General features: G+C 45.5%; 1 protein-coding gene across 1 annotated transcript in view; it reads right to left on the bottom strand.

Annotated features, from left to right (window-relative positions):
- Nucleotides 1–18008: 18008 nt before the first annotated feature.
- LOC136368673 (fer-1-like protein 4) overlaps nt 18009–21419 on the bottom strand; it is a 38435-nt gene continuing 35024 nt past the window's right edge. Inside the window, 3 exon segments of the mRNA XM_066331044.1 lie at nt 18009–18353; nt 18877–18977; nt 19730–20007. Coding sequence (XP_066187141.1) covers nt 18173–18353; nt 18877–18977; nt 19730–20007 — 560 coding nt within the window. The 3' untranslated portion in view covers nt 18009–18172.

Raw genomic sequence — 21419 nt, 5'->3', positions numbered from 1 at the left:
GGGAGTAGTTAGGAACCAAGGGGAACCAATAGGATAACAGGGTTGGAGTACTGTGGCAAAATTAGGCCAGTGAGGGTTAAGGGAGGGAAGACTATTTTGGAAAGGGTACATAAATGGTAGACAGGGGCTGAACAGGGGTGACATCAACTGACAAACCGATAATGTATCTGAACTTAAAAGTTACTATCATGTGGCTGCAAAGGCCCATGGAAGGGAGGCTTTTCTTGCCATAATCTAGAGGGATGTTTCTCCCCATTTGCATCGGTCCCTCCAGGGTTAAGGCTTAACTATCCTGGTCGCAGGCCCCTGGGACTCCACAACTTTAGGTTAATTCAGGACTTTCAGGACTAACACATACGGCTATTGTGAATGCTGCCAGTGAGGCAGGCACATTCCCCTCCCAGGCCATGGATCTCACAGTCATCTAAGCCATTGCACGTGGGATTCATCTCACTAAAGCCAAGGCATCCATTCACCCTGTTTTTTTAGCCACAGAGTTGGAATTGACTTCTTCCATTCACCACCTGCCCTTCTGCATGGTACTGGAAGGGAAAACTTTGGACCCCACTCCCACTGAGATCCTGACTTATCCAAGGCTCTCCCCATCCAGTGAACATAGGTTCCAGAGGCAGCACTCCCACTAAGGATTGTGATATGTGAGAGTACAGTCACTGACCGCAAGGCAAAAATTAATGCAAGAAACCCAAAGCTCCCTGTTGGAGATTAGGGTATTTTCTTTTGTTTTGAGTTTTGGTCACAGAATTTTGTGGTATATGTGGCTAGGAAATGATAACGACTGGGTACTTAAGAGAGACAAAAGAAGTGGCCAAGCTCAGGGTAGAAGGGCATCTGGCTGCACTTCTCTTATCTGAGATATCTAGGGGTGGGGAGAGGGAAGGGGGAGGTGGGGGAGATGGAAAGGGGGTAGAGATACCTCAAGGTTTGGGCTGGTAAAAGAAGGGACTGGGGCAGCTACTAGCTCTCTATCTCCTGGCTTCAGAGGAGGACCATCAGAGTTGCTGCTTAAGGGACAGAATTCGCTGCTACCACCATAGCCCAGCACAGTCCTGCTTCTCCTGCCTTGAGGTGAGCCTCTGCTTGTGAGAGCAGCCACTGAACTGGGACACCCTACGTCACAAAAAAAGGACCCTTGCCATCTGTTTGGGTGCCTCAGGGGAAAACACCTGGTACACTGACCCCCCAGCCCTCTCCTGGAGGGTGTGTTTCCCTAGCTGTGTGAGGCAGCTGCTGCAGAGAAGCAGGGCTGCCCTTGCCCTGCCCCTGCCATTCTTTTGCTGCTTCTCTACACTGTAGCCCCACATCCCTGCCTGCTGGGACACCTCGCAGTTCTTGTCTGCCTGCCTCATGGTTTCAGCCACAGCTGCTGGGTTTCTCATATATCTCTCTGGGACTTTTGCTCATCCTTGCCTTCTCAACTTGCTACTCTGAGGTTCCTGCTACAGCTCCTTTCGTTATTCAGAGAGGCACTGCCCTTGGGAGTTTGGAGAGGAAGCCTCTTCTCTGTCCCTTCCGCCAGCCCCCCACCATTGCCACGTGTGGAGAGGGGCGGCCGAGCTTGTGCCACAGCGCCCCCTGCAGCCGCGGGGGTATCATCGCACCTGCCCTGCCCAGCCGGGAGCCAGCAGCGCCCCTGCACCAAAGGGGAAACTGCTTAAAGAGTGGGAAGACTGTTTATTGAGTTTTCCGTCTTTTTGTTGTTGTTACAATTGTTGTTGTTTGTTGCCTTGTTATACATACACATACACACACACACTAGTAAAGAACTGTTATTCCTTTTCTCATATCTTTGCCCGAAAGCCCCTTAACTTTGAAATTATAATACTTTGCATGGAAGAGGGTCATATTCTCCATTCTAAGGGAGGTTCCTGCTTTCCTTGGTGGATACATGTCTTTCAAGCCAAGACACTCCCTCACCTGTTGTCTTGTTTCAAAGACAAGTGTCTGCTAGGGATGGCAGGAGCCTCCCTTGGAGTGGAGAATGTAGCAAGGGTCCCTGACTATTAGGAGATTGGACAGAACAGATGACTCGTCTAAACTGATGTGGCCACCATGTTGAATTCTCCCTTTATTATCAACCCACGGCAAGTTATATAGGTTCACCACATAGTTTACAGTTACAGGCTATACAAAGAATGCAAACAACCCTTATTTATCTAAGTCTTAAGGTGGCTAAAGTGTTAGAACTACAGTTCTACATTTAGAAGCCTATTACTTCCCAGAACACCTTAATATAAGCTGTGAGTTTTTCTGCTACACCACACCTGTGAATTTCTAACTGCGTCACTGTGGCCTGAAGGCCCTGTGGGCTCAGGGGCCCACAGGCTCTGCAGGCCAAAGGGCCCAGTCTGGAATTGCTCATCCTCAATCAATCCAAATATAAGACTCTCTAAAAAAATCCCAACAGGAGAATGTAAACCACTTCCCTCCAAATTATTATAATTTTGAAATTAAAGGGCTCTCAGGCAAATATATGAGGGTAGGAATAACAGTTGTTTACTACTACGTGTAACAAGGCAAACAAATAACAATATCATTAACAACAAAACAGAACTAGGAACCTCATGACAGGCTTCTCAGCAAAGACGGGAAGGGATGGAGGAGAGGCTTTGCTTCACAAAACCATTGGGGAAGTTGTAGAAGATAACATGGTCTCAGAAGGATGTTGGAACAACAGGTGGCTCTTTCAAATGCTGTTTATTGCATAGGTGGTGTAACAGCAGCCCTGGGTTGTGGGTGCCAGAGCCTAGCTTAAAAACTGCCACCTACAGCTTATAGGCAAGCCTGAAGCCCCCTTAGTTCTTGTTACAATGCATTATATATTTTTCTTTACAGAGCATCTTAATACATACAACCAATCAGCATCATACACAATACCTTTACCATATCTTCTAACCTATCCTAGCTATTATCTTTACCATATAACTACCCAATCACAAAAGTTGGTATGTTACAGTTTAAGCTTAAAGTTGTTTTTCTGTTTTCTTGCAGTGGAAAATTCCTAAATCTTTTCTCTACTTGCTGCATCAGTGTGTCTGTTTACCTATGGTATCTCCTTCTTTTCTTGGGAATTGTCTTTATTTGGTAAATATCCTTGTTTGTGGTCAAACATACCTCTGCTCTACCCAAAAAACCTCCTTTTGTTACCAAAATATCAGAAAATCATATAGCAGTAGTTATGCTAAGGCTTCTTGGCTAGCATTAGGGCACTAGGCCTTGGGAAGGTAGCCTGGGAAGGTGCTGGGTCTGTGGAAACAATTATCAGAAGGATTAGCAAAGCATGAAGAACATGCTGAAAGGGAAAACCGTCTTAAAGATAAAGTTTGAAATATTACTAGGAGGGAGTCTAGTGACGGGGGAAGGTAAATTTTGGTAATTAACCTATAGTTTTAAATAAGACAAGCATGTAGAATTTATTACTTTAGAAGTCTGTTACCTAGCAGCTGAACGTCATTGCTTTATCAAAAATTTTTCTGTTTGTAATCTTTGTAAAAAGGTATAAAAACCTGAGTCTTGATGAAGGTCTTTGGGAATCCTGATTTGGGACGTTGGTCCCCAGGTCCCCGGGTCCCGAATAAAGCATGACATAAACTGACTCCTCATTAGTTTGTGTTTTTAACTTCGTTCCGGGCAACAGTTTTCTGGCGACCGCGGCAGGACTCCGAAGGCTGCTGGGGCGGTTCGCGAGCTGATCAACTCCACGCCGGCACCAGGTGATTTCTGGGGAGACATCAACCCGTGCCCGACCCCGCGCCTGACGGACGACTGTGAGGTAAGCCCGACAAGTGCTTTATTCCTCTAATAAGGGTGTCGCCCTATAAGACGGGAGAGTAATTCCCGCAGGGCTGGGTAAAAAAAAGACGTCTGTGGTTGTGGTAAAAGCCTAGGCGCTGGCTGTAAGACACGGCAAGGAAGGTGTGCAGGACCAGCACTTGCCGCTCGTAGTGACGAGAAAAGGCAAGAATTGGTGGAATTGGTGGAATAATCAAGTTGTGTGAGTGAGATAATAAAATTGTGAGTGAGTGTTTGTTGATTAAGTGTGTCATGATGCCGTTTAAAAATTTCAAAGCATTGGTGTCCATAGGTATGGAGATCCCCGATGATTCTCCGCTTGGATGCTTGCTGAAAAATTGGAAAGTGGGTAATTTTGGGCAAGAACTGTGCAAAAAGAAATTAATGGACTATTGTAATTATGTTTGGCCACAATATGAGACTGGGGAAATGCAATGGCCCCGGAATGGTACTTTGAATTCTGATATTATTACTCCTTTGATGCACTTTTTGCGGAATAATGAGAAATGGGATGAGATACCGTATTTAGATTTGTTTTATTATTTGCAAGGAAAGCCGGAGTGGCAGAAAGAGTGTGGTTTGTTGGTGCTGAACGTTACTGCAGATGACAAATGTTTAGGTTGTAAAAGCAGGGAAAATTGTAAGTGCTGTTCTGTCACATTCAAAGAACCTGAGGAGGATGTTTCAATGCTGGTAGCACCCAGTGCTCCTCCTCTGGAATCTTCAGACGAGGGAGATTCAGAGGAAGAGGATGGTAGAGAGAAAATGAGGGAAAAGGAAAAGCCTAGAACTCCTTTATCGGAAAGGACCAGGAGAGGTCGGGTAGGAGGGAAAGGGGGGAGGATGGTACAACCCTCTTTGATGGCTCCTTTGCGAGAAGCGGTAGGACTGCAGGGGGACAGGATAATGGTAAAAGTGCCCTTTTCCCCGAATGATTTAATGATTTGGAAACAATCAGCTGGTTCGTATCGCGAGGACCCGGATCGGGTTGCACGAGTGGTAAAAATGGTTATAAAGACTCAAAACCCTGACTGGAATGATTTGCAGGTATTGTTAGATACAGTTATGGACTCTACCGAGAAAGAAATGGTATTTAGAGTAATGTCTGAAAAGGCTCGGGAAATGCTACGATTGCGAGTAGCAGATGGCACTTTAAATGATTTAGTGCCCAGGGAGGATCCGGAGTGGGATCCCAATTCGACTGGAGGATACCAGAGGTTGAAGGCTTACCAGGAATTATTGATTGAAGGGGTACGGGCGGGGATCCCGAAAACATTAAATTGGTCAAAGTTGTATTCGGTGCGGCAGGAAAAGAACGAGTCCCCATCGGCTTTCCTGGAACGGTTGAAAGAGGTTGCTAGGCGATTTACTAATTTAGAAGTAGAGGAGGAATCAGGGAAGTTACAGCTGGCATTGATATTCATAGGACAGTCACAGGAGGATATAAGGAAGAAATTACAAAAGTTGGAAGGGGAAGAAACTCGGAATTTGGAGAAATTGTTGGAAGTGGCGTGGAAGGTGTATAATAATCGTGAAAAGGAAACTGCTAAAAGACAGCAAGCTAGCATGTTGGCTGTGTTGCAGCAAGCTGCTGAAGGAACTTTCCGAGGGAGAGGAAGAGGCCGCAGTAGGGGCAGAAGAGGAATGGGTATGGTGGCAAATGGTGGGAGAGGGGGATTTGGAATGGCAGGGCAGACTGGGGGACGATCGAGACTGGGATTTGACCAGTGTGCCCTATGCAAAAATCGGGGACATTGGAAAAATGAATGCCCCCTTAATGGAGGTATGGGAGATAACGGGGTGGTGTCCATGGGGAGTCCGGGCCAACTGAGTGACGGGAGTCCTTTCCAAAGAGGACCGCAAGGTGTCGCTCAAGCCTTTATGATGGGAAACTATCAGAACCAAAGCTGACTAGACCGAGATTTAAAGGTGATTTTAGAAATAGAGGGGGAACCACGGGAATTTCGGGTAGATACGGGAGCCACATACTCAGCTATAAACACACAGGTCGGGCCATTAAGTGATTCTAAAATCCAAGTGGTTGGGGTAACAGGTCAAATAGAAGAACGACCATTTTTGCCACCTGTGGACATTAAATTTGGGGGGAAAGAATTTGACCACCAGTTTTTGTATATGCCCAATAGCCCTGAATCTTTATTAGGAAGGGACTTGCTGTCTGTGTTGCAAGCAAAAATAACATTTGAAAAAGGAAGGGCGAAATTAGAAATACCAGAAGAAAACATATCTAAATTGTTTTTGGTTAGGGAAGTGGAGTCAGTAGAAGTCCCCAAAGAAATAGAGTTGGCTGTGGTCCCCTGGGTATGGGAAACAGGTATTCCAGGAAAATCTAAGGCTGCACAACCAGTAGTAGTGGAATTAAAAGAAGGAGCCAGCCCGGTAAGAATAAAGCAATATCCTTTAAAATTGGAAGCAAAGAAAGGAGTGGCTCCGATGATATCCCAATTCCTGACCATAGGTATTTTGCAGGAATGTGAATCTGAGTTTAATACTCCCATTTTCCCAGTAAGAAAACCAAATGGTAAGTATAGGTTAGTCCAGGATCTAAGGGCCATTAATAATATCACTAAGGACATTCATCCAGTGGTGGCTAATCCTGATACCTTGTTAACATCTGTGTCAGAAAAATTTCAGTGGTTCTCAGTAATTGATTTAAAGGACGCGTTCTTCTGCATCCCTTTGGCACTTCAAAGCAGGAAATATTTTGCTTTCGAGTGGGAAGACCCAGAGACAGGGAGGAAGAAACAACTCACTTGGTGTCGTCTGCCTCAAGGGTTCAAAAACTCACCTACAATATTTGGGAATCAATTGGCTCGGGAATTAGAAGAATGGAAGACAACACAGGTAAAGGAGTCACCTTTCTCATTTGTGATTTTGCAATATGTAGATGATATTTTTCTCGCTACTGCAGATAAGGAGATTTGTTTGAAGTTGACCATCGATCTGCTGAACATGCTAGGTCAGGCTGGATACCGGGTGTCCAAAGAAAAAGCGCAACTGGTAAGACCACAAGTTATCTACTTAGGATGTGAAATTTCTCAAGGAGTGCGTAAGTTGGGGGTCAATCGAATTCAGACTATCTGTGCTATCCCGACCCCACGAAATCATCAAGAATTGAGGTCATTCTTGGGAATGGTGGGGTGGTGCAGGTTGTGGATCCCTGATTTTGGATTAAAGGCCAAACCTCTCTACGAGGCTGTGAAAAATCCCGAACTGAAATGGGGCAAGATTGAGGAAAAAGCATTCCAGGCCCTCAAACAGGCACTGAGAGAAGCTCCGGCACTGGGATTGCCTGGCCTCAATAAAGATTTTCAACTCTATGTGACCGAGAGGCAGAAATTGGCATTGGGAGTGCTCACCCAAAAATTGGGATCATGGAAACGCCCGGTAGGATACTTTTCCAAACAATTGGACTCAGTTAGTGCTGGATGGCCAGGATGCTTGAGAGCAGTGGCCGCAACAGTACTATTGATACAAGAAGCCAGGAAATTAACTCTTGGAAGAAAAATGGAGGTATACGTTCCCCGTATGGTGTTGACTGTTTTAGAACAAAAAGGGGGGCATTGGTTATCCTCAAGTCGGATGTTACAATACCAGGCATTGCTGAGAGAGCAGGATGATATTGAATTAAAATCGACTAATCATCTTAACCCAGCAGAATTCTTAAGAGCAGAAGAGGAAACTGGAGAACTGGCACATGACTGTGTGGAAGTCATTGAGCAAGCATATGCCAGCCGAAAGGACTTAAAAGATGAGCCCTTGGAGAATCCCGATTGGGGACTGTTCACAGACAGATCAAGCTTTGTGGAGAATGGAACCAGGTATGCTGGGTATGTGGTGGTCACCTTGCAACAAGTGATAGAGGCCAAAGTTTTGCCTCCTGGGACCTCGGCCCAGAAGGCTGAAGTCTGGGCCCTAACATGTGCTCTCATATTAAGTCAAGGGAAGAGGGTAAACATATGGACAGATTCTAAATACGCCTTTGGGGTGGTACATATACATGGTGCCCTTTGGAAAGAGAGGGGCCTGCTGAATTCCCAAGGATCATTGATTAAACACCGGGAAGAAGTAAAAGCTCTTTTAGAAGCTATCCATAAGCCACAGGCTGTTGCGGTGGTGCATGTGAGAGGACACCGAAACGAGGAAGGGAAAGCATTCCAAGGGAACCAGTTGGCAGACTGGACGGCCAAGCAGGCAGCCCGAGAGGTATGGACTCAGTTGGTATTATTGCCCACACGAATCAATCCAGCCACACTGTTTATGGATCAACGACCCCTCTACTCGCCAGATGATGAAAAATTGGCAGCATTTGTTCAAGCTCGGAAAAATTTAAGAGGATGGTATGTAACTTCTACTGGACAGGTGGTACTGCCTCAGAGGATCATGAAAACAGTTTTGGAAATAGAACATAATAAATGCCATTGGGGAACAGAGGCGCTGACAAAATTCTTGAAAAATGAGATAATCTCTAACCAGATGCTAACAATGGCTAAAAGGATCAATGCTATGTGCCCTTTGTGTATTAAGAACAATCCGGTGGTAAGAAAACAGGTGCAGATGGGTAAAATACAAATTGGACCACAGCCTGGAGACTATTGGCAAGTAGACTTTTCTGAGTTACCTAAAGCACAGAGGTATAAATATTTGTTGGTTTATGTGTGTACCTTTTCGGGATGGCCAGAAGCTTTCCCTTGCAGAACAAATCAGACTAAAGAAGTAGTTAAAACGTTATTGAGAGAAATAATCCCTAGATTTGGGGTGCCATTAGGGCTATCATCAGACAGGGGTCCTCATTTTGTGGCAGGAATTGTGCAGGAGATAGCTAGGATGTTGGGAATCATGTGGAACTTACATACTCCATGGAGGCCTCAATCGAGTGGACAGGTAGAGAGGATGAATCAGACACTAAAAGGGCAGATCAAGAAAATATGCCAGGAGGCCAAAATCCAGTGGCCACAAGCTTTACCACTGGCCCTACTAAGAATAAGAATCAAACCGAGGGAGAAAGTTGGTGTAAGCCCATACGAGATTCTGTATGGCAAACCTTACCATGCATCCACCTATCAGGGAAACCCTCATTTGGTAGGAGATCAAGTGTTGATGAACTATGTGCTGTCACTAAACAAAACTCTTACAGCCATCCGAGGAGCTCTGCAGTGGAACCGCCCATTGCCGTTGGAAAATCCTGTTCACGACATTGTTCCCGGAGATCAGGTGTATGTGAAGAACTGGAACGCTGAGCCATTAAAAGAAACATGGGACGGTCCTCACCAGGTGATAATGACAACTTACACTGCAGTGAAGGTCGAAGGGATCGACAATTGGATACACTATACCCGCGTAAAGAAGGCCCCGTTGAAATGGGAGGTGCAACCACTATCTGCTACCCGAATGGTGTTCAGAGCAAAGCACTGATAACTGTGTTTCTGTATATTGCATATCTGTCAAATGCTTTTGTGGTAGTGGATGTTCCTGAGCCTTTAGTGGTAATACCTGAAAATGCTACTCTGAAATTAACGTGTCTATTTTCTGACAATCAGGGAGCTGGATTCACTGACATAATTGCCGGATGGAGACGATCAGGAAAGGTAATAAAGGACGGAGTCACAAAATTTTGGGACGAGAATCAGCAAAGAGGAAATACTACCCTTCAAATACCTGGCATTCAGAGACATCAAGGTGGTCAATTTGCTTGTATCGTTTGGATAAGAAACAGTTTTGCATATGGGGATTTTGAAGTAAAGGTTTTGGCTGAGGATGAGGCAGCGGTCGGAGATTACCCAATATCAGTAATACCCGTAAGTACCCGAGTAGATATATGGGATGGCCCTCCATTGCGGATAAGCTGTATGTTCAGGTTAGAAAAGGTTTGTAGATGGAAGATACAGGTCAAATGGTGGAAACGGAATCAAGAACAAGGATGGGAAAGTCAAACAAAAGAGACAAGCTGGTGGTTGGAAGGAATGACAGGAAAGGGATGGTTGAATATCACTAATCCTCAAATAGGGGAGACAGAAGAACAATATTTGTGTGTAGTGTCCTGTGGGACTAATGGAAATTATGGGTTAAGGAAAGTGGAAGCCAGACCACATACAAATGTAGGGATACGCCCTCAACATAGCGTCTATAAAGCTGTCAGAGGGAGAGATGTCATTCTCAGTTGTAACTTGGAATCGGGAAGAAAGTTTTCGGATTACGGATGGTGGTTCAAGAGAAATTTGGTTTCTGGGGAAAAATACAAACTACAGGAAAGACCGGAGTTGTTGACTCTGACTATCAAGGATGTGCAGGGGGGGGTAGATGAAGGAAATTACATTTGTTGGATAGCCCATGATGAATGGTGGGGGATGGGGACAATAACCGTGTCTATCTGGGAGACGGAGACAAGAGTGACTAGACAAACACCAGAAATTGACCATTTAGTCAGAAGTGCTGATCAGGAAAATTTGGTGGTAGGACTCATAAGGATTTGGTCAAATTCAGAATGTAACAACCATTACGGCTTGTCTACCTTTACCACACGCTGCTGGAGATCCTATACCATGGGGAGTAATCCCTGTGACGAATATGCCAACCATGGTAAAGAACGGGACCCGGGAATGTAGGAATGAATTACACAATCGAACTAAAACAGTAGAACGGCTGACAGTGGTTCGGAAACAGTGGTCAACTCCAGGACAACGTGCAGATTGTAAAGCACTTCCAAATTCGATTTTTACAAAGATAGGTAGATTTAAGGACGTGGGATGGTGTGAATATGATGAGATCCGGAAAATTGATCAATCTATTGTAGAGCATTATTATGAGATGGTATGTCAAGAAAATAAAGTTCAGTGGGAAAATTGGCAGGCCATTTGGGGACCAAGCTTACTGGAGACATATAGTTACTTAGGGGACATAGGATGGTGTATAGAATGGAAAGGTTTGAAAAAATCAAACTCATGGGAGGGTCGTAAGGGGAGACTCGGCTCATCGGAAAGGGAAGGAGCAATTAGGGAATTGGAACTGCACACAAGTGTTTACATGTGATAGTCCAGAACACCAAATCGGATTAGTACTGGTGTTAATATTATTGAAATGGGGATGTGAATGTTGAGGATATAACCATACTATTAAAGGAACCTTAAAAGGGACAAATCAATTGGATTGCAAAAATACAATGGTTAGGAGCCCAGGGAATTTAGTTTGGATTATGGGACACGGACAATGGACTACTCACATGCCCATAGATGGTCCTGTCACTCAGATAACCTTAGGGGTACCTACTTTATGTCCATTTTGGAGACAGTCAAAATTAACAAGTGAGGAAATGAAAGGACGGATCCGACGAGAAACCGGAGATGAGTTAGGTCCTGAGGATGAGTGGCATGAACCATCAGGAGGAGTAAAATTCGGGTGGGTGTTGGAATCTTTGTTTGCCCAAATTTCAACTTATCGTAATAGGGAAATGTTATATAAGTTAATGGGACAAACCGAAAGACTGGCTGCAGTCACAAAAAAAGGATTCAAAGATGTTAATTTGCAGTTACAGGCAACCACAAGGATGACAGTACAGAATCGTATGGCATTGGATATGATATTACTCAAGGAACATGGGGTGTGTGGGTATTTGAAGGGTAAGGATGACCATTGCTGTATACACATCCCAAATGTGACTACCGAAGTAGAGAGGGATATTAGCCAATTAGACCAAATTGAATCAAAAGTCCAGGAGGTAGAGAAGGAGGCAGAACATAATTGGGTTGGAGCTTTATTTAGCTCATTTGGAATCCAGATCTCTGGTTGGATCTCTTCAGTGATACAATATATGATCATGATTGTAATAATCATTATTGTAGTAGTAATCTCATACAGGTGCCTTCTGGGAATGATTATCCGGGAAAGAACTCATACCTGGAAGATCATGAAAGCAGTAACCTGAAGTGAAGTAATGGCTCCAACTTCTAGAAGAACTGCTCCCCTGCCGTATGTTGAAACCACAACTTGAAGAATTGAGCATCCTTGCAAAGAAGATTTTTGAAGAATGCTCAAAAGGGGGGAAATGTTACCAAAATATCAGAAAATCATATAGCAGTAGTTATGCTAAGGCTTCTTGGCTAGCATTAGGGCACTAGGCCTTGGGAAGGTAGCCTGGGAAGGTGCTGGGTCTGTGGAAACAATAATCAAAGGGATTAGCAAAGCATGAAGAACATGCTGAAAGGGAAAACCGTCTTAAAGATAAAGTTTGAAATATTACTAGGAGGGGGTCTAGTGACGGGGGAAGGTAAATTTTGGTAATTAACCTATAGTTTTAAATAAGACAAGCATGTAGAATTTATTACTTTAGAAGTCTGTTACCTAGCAGCTGAACGTCATTGCTTTATCAAAAATTTTTCTGTTTGTAATCTTTGTAAAAAGGTATAAAAACCTGAGTCTTGATGAGGGTCTTTGGGAATCCTGATTTGGGACGTTGGTCCCCAGGTCCCCGGGTCCCGAATAAAGCAGGACATAAACTGACTCCTCATTAGTTTGTGTTTTTAACTTCGTTCCGGGCAACACTTTCAGCTCAAGCTTTGTTTCCTTAGGTTACACAGTAACTGCTACTTTGTGGGGGTGGGCAGAGCCCCAGCTGCTTTGCCCTGGAGAGAGACAAGCTGAGGAGTTAAGAAAGAATTTCGCAACTTCACCCAGAGCCCCTAAGACAAAGACAAACCTCCTAGTCACAGTGACCTGTCCGGAGACCCACAAGCCCCCTCGGGATTTTATGTAGATCTGTTACAATTGATTGGTTCTGTACCCTTTTTCCTCCCACCCTGGTGTCCCATAAAAACCCCTGGGTTTCCTCTGGTCAGCAGAGGTTCCTCGTCCCTGGATCCCTTTCGCTGGTACCCTCTCAATAAAGTACCACCTGCGGAAATTCCACACGAGACCTCTCTCTCTCTCACCACGGCCGGCTAAAAGAGGGGCTAACTCACAAGGGCATGAGCTGAAATCACTGAGAGCTGAAATCACTGAGCTGAAAAATCACTGCTCTGCCTGCAAGCTGAGAAGCCCCTCTGCCAGCTGAGGAGCGCCTGACCCCCCAAGGAGCTGTTTCTAGCGAGACATCTTTTGGGGTGGCTGTGGCTCTCTGGGTCCCAAGCGGCAGACCCCATCTACCAGCTGGAATACTACTTCAGCAGTTTCTAGCTTGAAGCTTCTTTTATTCTTCTATAACAAAATTAACTTTCATTGCTAAAGAGCCTTCTGCTAAGCATTCATTTCTTTAAAACTTTCCTGTTAAACTTTCATCCTCTCCAACAGGCAGTCTGATCCCACTGCCTCTACAGGACTCTGAGGAGCATCAAGATGAAATGGCAGGAATTAGCAGATCTCCTGGGCTGGTGGATGAGATGTACCAGAAGTTCCACGGTGGTAGCTGGAACTGCTGGGACGTCCTGGCAGAAGGGCGAAGTGCAAGGCTCCACTATAGAAATATCCAGGGTAATGTCGAAGAAGCAGTGGGGGTGGGACAGTGGCGGCCTGGCTCCCAGCAGGGTGGGGAAAGGCGAGATCTGGATTCTTGGACACACAAGCAGACGGTGGTAGGTCCCTAGGACTGGACTCTGGTGGTGACAGTGAATTCTCCCCACAGTAAGCAACAGCTTGACCTTCCAATGCCAACAGCAAGCAGCTGCTCCCAGCCTCGACCCTTTCCTGCCACCAAAATCTTGAGGTATCTCTTCCTGGATAGAAACTTCCAGAGACAAAAGAAGTGTAGCCATATGCTACACTCCTCTCCTCACTTTATCAATTTCTTTTGTTTTGTTTTGTTTTTTTCTTAAGTATCCGTAAATATCCAGTAGTTAGTTTCCTAGCAACTTATGGGAAAAAATCTGTAAGTAAAAACAAAGAGAAAAAGACCCAACCCCTAACACCTGCTTGCATTGTTACCTGCATTCATCATGTGGGCACAGATCTGGTCCTGCACTTGAACAAGATACATGTCTTCTACTTTAAGAACTTGTCTCTCACAGTGGAAAAATGGCTGATGTCCCCCCCATCACCTGCAGCTCAGCATTCCTTCCCTCAGCTGCCCACACCACACTGCTGCCAGGTTTACCACACACTGTGCCATGGGTTCTCTTGGCTCATGGGCAGATTCCTGCTGTATCTCCTGCTCTGTCCCACACCAGAGCTCTACCTGTTACAAGCATGCACCTGCAGATGGCTGTTCAGACGCTGAGACTCTGCAGTGCACAGTTCCCTATACTTCAAAAAAGGCTGCTGAAGGCAGAAGGCAATGACATTTCTGCCTTTCACAGCACAAATATGTTTGGAGCTATATGTACACTCCAACACATGAGTCCCAAGCCAGGAGCTCTCCAGACATAAATGAGGTCAGCAGAGTTTCTATCTAAACACAGCTTTCTGATGTAGAGGCTTTGCTTTAAAGGGCTGAAGTTTTAGCTTTTTGGCAGGTCTAAAGGATAGACTAACAATTGAAAATTAAGAAACATGAGGAAATTGTCCCATGCCCAGAGGCTTCTGAGTGAGTCCTGGCCTCCAGAGGCCTAAGATGATATGGCCTCAGTGGCCATTTTTGACAAAATTATCTACAGGAGCACAGCTGCACATCTGCAGGTGCTGCAGTGCCCCAGGCCTGTGCAGCAGTCACAGCCTACAGCTCAGTACTGGCAAAACCCTCATTTGCTGAAAGTACAAAATGAGGAGAGGTGATGTCATGGTGGTATAATTTGGTTGCTTGCAGCATGTTTACCAGACCTACCAGGATGAGGTACCAAGAGGCTCAGAGCCCTCTGGCCTGCCATAAAGAGAGCCTTGCCACAGTGACAACATCCCATAGATACTGCTTTCCACTAGTGTTTAGGATCTTGATTTGCCCACAACAGGTCAGTGTGATGTTTACACTAGCCTGGACATAGTTTTCAGCTAAGGCCCAAGGCAGGTCTAAGTCATCTGGCAACATACAGCAAACCCTTCCTCTTCCACACCATGCTTGGTGATGGTTATGGGAGTCCTTTGGTCTTTGCAATTAGTCAGAAAACAAAGGCATTTAACCCAAATTATTTTTGCATCAGATTCTGTGCTCAGCTACGGCTCTTCCCCTGGCTATGTGAACCACTCTGAACGTCCCATGCTACTGTATGCCACAGCTTGACTCTGGATAAGCAAGGAAACTCTTCTGTTACCCCCAAAAACTTCCATCAGTGTTTTATTCTGCTTTTTATTTGGTGCTTCTCTGGCCAAAGTGTTCTATCCTCTCTTCAACCCATGGTGCAAGACCAGTACCAGGCACAGCCTTCCCAAACAAATGTCTCCCCTTTTGCTCTTGTCCTCAGCCGATAGGTAACCTGGCATTACCTGTTTGGGAGGATGTCTATGCACAAAAAACACAAGACACATTCAGAATAGCAAAGCAAATAAATTTTATTAGTCAGGTTAGCAATAAATACATACCAACCCCTGGATGTTAGAGAAGCCACTGAGCAAAAGGAGATAGAGCATGGGTCCTGAGTGGGAGAGGCAGTAGAGCAGCAAACCTTCAGGGCATCCCCTGGATCAACATGGTATACACCATGACGTCCTTTCTCCACCCCAGGACCACACCATATATCTCCTGCTCAGGAGTGGCCAGTTTCAACATCATCTCACATGGGGCCAATGCATGAGATGAGGTCACAACGACCCATGATCACACCTCCATGCCAACAACGGCTTTATTGTATCTTTTCGCTTTCACAGGATAAATCCCACCAGGTGACAGATATTTAGTTGCATTTCTGAAGATCAGTCCTATAAGTTCTTCTAGCAATAAGTCCTTCTTCTATCAATAAGTTTTTCTACATTATCTTGTTGACGTGCACAACTGCGGACCAAATATGTCATGCCTTAGACCAGTCTTCGGTCCCTGACACACCTGGCCTCCATAACCTGCCACATGCCTTTATAAAATCTTTGCTTTGAGTGCTTTGCAGACACCCAAATATATTCATACCACTCTCTATTCATGGTGACAAATGGCATGGTGGTGCCTGATCTGGTACAGATTCAGTAGGCACACACTTATGACTGTCCTACTGAACCTACCCATCCCCCAGTGTGCATCCCTGTAGCCCTACACCCATGCTCTTCCTCTCCAGGCGGTTGTCAGTAGCCTTGCAGTGGTCCATATGGCTGGTGAAGGCAGAGGTGGTGGATGACCTGAAGTCCTCCTGCATCTGCTGCATACTGAGCTCAGAGCAGCCATGATGCCGACCAGAAAGGGGAACTGCTGGCATGAATCATGGTCACATTTGGGCTTGGAGAGGTCTGGGGAGGAGTGCTTTTGCAGCAGCAAAGGTAGGGATGAACCTCTTGCCTTGCAAATCCTCACCCTGAACAGACACCACTCCACCCTCCATTCAGTTTGTACACATAGATACACACCTGCACATCCCAGGTACACAGCAGCAGTTATAAACTAAAGTATTTTGAGGAAGCCTGCCTGTGTCTTTGTTGCCCCAAGTTTGCCTGCTTTTCATTGTTTGTATTTTATTCTAGTGCAGTTTCAAGAAAACTATATATATTTTTAGAACTTATCTATTTTGCTTACATATTTCTCCTCTGGGAGGAGAAAGATGATTGATGGTGATGTTCACCAACGAGGTCAAAGAGGTGGCTACCTGTGTAGCCAATCTTTGGTAGTCTTGTAAAAGTGAATATACAATGAAGTCAGAAAAATAAAGATCAGAGAGCTTTTCCTGATGATCTTTCTGCTGCCTGTTTGTTTTTTCATGTCCCTAACAGTGACATGTCTTGGCTTTATGCCCTGAAATTGTTGCTGTAACTTTAAGGTGGGTCAGGGAGCGAGTGTGGGTGCAGGAGCCTTGAGAGCCTTGGGGTTTGTTCAAAGCCTCACTCTGGGGCCTGTTGAGTGCCATGCAAATCAGACATTACTTTGTTGCTTAGCTAGCTTGGTATTTTTGTTAGCTTAAGCAAGAAGTTCCTTTTTCCCCTTTCCCTGTCCTGAAGAAACTGCAGCAGGAATCCTTTGGCTTTTTTTTTTTTTTTTTTTTTTTTTTTTTTTTTTTTTTTTTTATTTTTTTTTTTTTTTTTCCCTGAACTGTTTGGCTTTGTTTTGGTCTGAGGTCAGACAATTGACAGGAGACCGTCAGCCAGGACCTGCAGGAGCCACCAGAATCATTCTGTCTGGCCCAGACATCAAAATGCACCAGCTTTTTATGAGAAAGAGAAAAATGACAGAGTTTCAACAGGTGTTGTGGTGGGAAATGTGGTTGAGCATTGCTGAGAGACCCAAGAGGGGTCTCTGGAGGTGTGCACTGCGTTTGCTGGAGTGCACTGAGTTTGTTTGAATGGACCAGTCACTGCTGGGGTGCACTGGGCACTGCCAGGGAGGGCCAGACACTATTTATGAAGGCAACATCCCACTCAATTGGCCCTCCAGAAAAACTGGGGGTGATGCAGCAGTGTCACAGCCCAGGGCTTTGCTGTAGCCCCAAGCAGGTGCTGCATGACTTGAGCCCTTTGCAGCCTATTTCACCCCTACCTTGCAGCCCAAAGGTGCCCTAGAGGGAGAGAGGCCTCCCTCTTTGCCATTCTGGGGTCCCAACCCCATGACTGAACTCTAGACTCACTGGGGGTACATCATGTCTGCCCCACACTGACTTCTAGCTTCATGTCCAGCCAGAGTCCTCATCTACTTCACATCTACCTGTCTGGCTCAGCCCAGACTGTTTCGTCCCCAGAACATACTCTATTCCTGCCCCATTCAAAAGGCCATGAGGCAGGCACCTTTGCTATGAAACTGCATAGTCAGTTAAATTCTTTAGAAAAGTTGTGGTTCCACTGAACATCACCTGCACGTCTCAGAAGGAATCTATCCTCTCAAAATCCTGGTTGAAACACCTCCTCTGGGATCAGATCATGCCAGGACTTGTCTGTGCAGATGACAGGAAGCCTGGTGAACCAGAAACCATGCTGAGAACAAGTCTCATTTAGTTTAAGTCAGCACAACACCAAACACAGATGCATAATCATGACCCCATGTTGTCCCAGTTTAGTTCTTGCTGCTGTACTACTCAGGAGGAATGGAAAAGAGGCAGTAGTGAGGACTGCTGAACTGGGATCAGCCTGTACCACAAAAATAAACATGTCCCCAGCTTCAGAAAGCAGCTAAAAACCTCAAGCATGAGAGAGAGTAGCCAATGACCTTTTATTCATGAGGAAAACAAAGCTCACTTCTGCAGGCCTCTGTCTCTCTAGGCTGCCTTTATACCTGCAGGGTTTCATTAAACTTTCTGATCCTATCTTGATTCCTGCCACAATCGCCTCTCTCTTTGAGAAGTCCTCTGTTGGAGAGCATTTATCCATTGATGATCTTCTCGCTGATATATCCAGGCATGGTGTAGACCAAAAGAACCAGGAAGATTGTCAGAACAGTGACAATAAACAACATAATTATATATCTCTTGTACTGCTTCCAGATAAAAAACACAAAGGTCTTCATGGGATTCATAATCCAGTTGAAAGTTGTTTTGGGCCGACTAGAACAGGAAGAGAAGAATACATAAGCATAGACTCAAACTACAGAGCATCACGTTGGCCCTTCTGCTTTGCTGTCCTGCTACCCCTCATGAATCCCCAGCTCTTCCTGCTGCTTTCAGGCAGGATCAGCCCAGGCACTACAGTAAATGCACTGTCTGTGGAAACACTATAGACAACAGGACAGGACTCTTGGAACAGTGCTCCAGTGTCCCCAGAGCTGTCCTTCACCCTCGTCCACAAGGGATCCCTTCACACAGACAGACCTGACTATTGTACAAGAAATGTTATGGCACAGCTGCCTTGAGTATCTATCTGAGGTCAACCCTGGGCTACGTGCTGCAGCCTCAAGTCCTGTGGACTCACTTGAAACTCAGGCAATCCTGGTCCTGCAGACCCCACTGCCCAGGGCCTTAGTCATTTCTCTTGGCTTCCTGACAAGCCAATACTCCCAATTTCCATACAAACAGCTGCTGAGAATACAGCACTGTCTGTCCATCCTAAAGGTAATAATCAGATACTCACTTGGGCTTTTCCAGGGGTTCAGGCCCTTTTCGGCCCAAGCCAACAGGATTTTTGTCAGCCTCCTCCACAGTCAGCAGCTGGAACTCCGCTTCCACCTTACCCTGGAGGGACAATATGTCTGAGCCACAGTTGAATGTGTTGCTTCGCAGACCAGCCTGCTGACCACACATCCTGCCTCAACTGGGTATTTTTCTCCCAGTTCCACCTACAGATGGCTCAGAGCTTTTTTTTTCCATTGGCTAGAGTTTTACTTCACAGCCAGTAGAAAATGTGGCCTGGTAAGAAACTAACTGTTTTGTAGACAAGGAACTGTATTTTAATGCACTTCTCAACTACCTGATCTGTCTGCACCCTCCCACAGTGGCACTGAGCAAAATTCGTCCTTGGGAACACACAGCAGTCTGTTAATAGGGGCTATCAGGAGCAAGTCTGTCCCTGGTCAGTTGGCACCTGCCTGTCTTGGGCAGGCAGACACCCCAGGATAGGCACCTTCTGCTGTCCTGACTGGCTGATGGGGAGCCATATGCCTCTTGCTTTGGAGTAAGAGTCAGCAAGGAGAACATAGTCTGGAGTGTTTCAGTGGGAACACTAAATTTCTAAACAAAGGCTCCCCTCATGGAGCTATGGGAAGCTCAGGGGAATACATGAAGTAAGACACCCCTGCATGCCACAGCAGCCTGTTCTTCGGGGTAGACAAAGTGCTGGATCAGCAGTAGGTGGAAGAAACCTTCAGGATCCTGCAAAAGCTGGGTCATTGCTGCCTTTGTATGTTGTCTGCATGTAGGACAGGCTGCCATATCAAGGCAGAGGCAAAGCACTGTCTGTGCTCAACAGTGCCAGCACCCCACCTTACCGTCAGGAGGTACTTATTCCCACTGGGGTCTGTGAATTCCATGTCCTCTGGTTTGACTGAGCTACTCCACTTATTTTTCTTTTTATTCTTATACTTCCTTTCCTCTCTCTTGTCATCTTCTTGATCTCTGAGTTTGACGAAGGGCCACCAGCCCCTCATGCGCTTATTTCGGAAGATGGAGAATCTAGGTGTTGCATTCTTCTTGGCCATTTTGATGGTGCAATGCTCAGAGCTCTTGGCTGCCCGCACCATGTCATGCAGCTTCAGCTCAATGGAGCCTGCAAGTACAGGGAAGAGGAGACCACATGGTAAAACCCTGAGGTCAGCCCCACATAATATTTGGCTGTCTCTGCCACACTCCCAATTCCCATCAGTAAGTCCCAGCTGCTGTAATGATCTAGCAGAACCCTGCACATTTACAAATGGAGAACTTGAAATTCTGCATAAGAAAGGACTAGCTCAGGAGTTAGAGACTAAAAGGCAGAAGCCTCAGGTCTTGTCTCATTTTTGATAAGGGCTGTTTGGTAAGTTCACAGGGTGAGTTATTTTCACTCTTTTATCATGTCCCACCCTGCTCGCCTCACATGTCCAAGCTCATCTTTCTCTCTGATTTCAGGAAATGGCAGTTAAAACTATAAAATGATAATGTTTTAAAATTATAAATGCTTTAGAGGTTTCAAGTTTGTCTTAGATTTGCAACAGCTTCAGTTCATCTCTCTGTCTGGCCTTGTGCCTCTGTTCTGCTTGGAGTGAGCTCCTGTCTCACTTTGGCACTGAGTCCTTGCAACAAGACAATCTTACCACATCCTGGTCTGAACAGGCAAAAGCAGACAAGGGATGAGTGTTCGCTGCTCAGTTCCAAGTGAGACTGCATCTGAATACAGTGCCCCGTTTTGGACCCCAAATACAAGAAAGGTGTCAATTAAATAGTGTTTAGTGGCTGAAATAGTCAATTCTGTAGCATGTGCCACAGCAAGTGTGGTGAGAGGGGTATATGTTCAGCCCAGAGAAGAGAGGTTAAGAGGGAGATCTTACTGCATCCCTAATAGGCTAAAGGAAGCTACAGAGCAGATGGAGCTACACTCTTCTCAGAAATGGATAATGAAAGCACATAAGGAAACAGACAAAATGCTACAAGTAAAAATACCTGAGAATTGTGAGAAATGTGCAGTCAGGGAAAGGGTCTCAGAAGGGTGCTGGGAGTCCATCCTTGGAGGTAATCAAAACCCACCCAAGAAAATGTCCTGAGCAACCTAACCTACAGTGCATCTAGCCCTGCTTGGGGCAGGAGATTGCAATAAACCCTGCAGAATCCCCTTACTATCTAGAAGATCCTGACATTACAGATGCCAGAAATCATTGGAATTATTAATGCTTTCTTCAGTGCCTCTGTTCTTCATGGCTGAACTACTGAAAGTGCCTCGTGCAGTAAAGCCACGTAAATACACTATGAAAGGTTGAAGTATAAGGAGAGTTTGAACATGCCCAGGAGATAGTACGGGAAAACCTCCCTTTTTAATAATAGGGAGGTTAACATTTGAAGAAGGATGGAACAACTGAACAGAGCACTATAAGCTTGGGGATGACAGCAGAAGTGGGAGAGAATCAGCAGGACTTGTGCTAGCATAATGTGGGGGGAATAAGCACGAGCTTTGTTGTGGCACCAGGCCTTGCTGCATGCCCAGCTCAG

The sequence above is a fragment of the Sylvia atricapilla genome, chromosome 16, assembly GCF_009819655.1.
Source record: "Sylvia atricapilla isolate bSylAtr1 chromosome 16, bSylAtr1.pri, whole genome shotgun sequence".
Taxonomy (NCBI): Eukaryota; Metazoa; Chordata; class Aves; order Passeriformes; family Sylviidae; genus Sylvia; species Sylvia atricapilla.
Note: the sequence above shows the minus strand (reverse complement) of the source record. Positions and strands in the feature narration are given on the sequence as shown.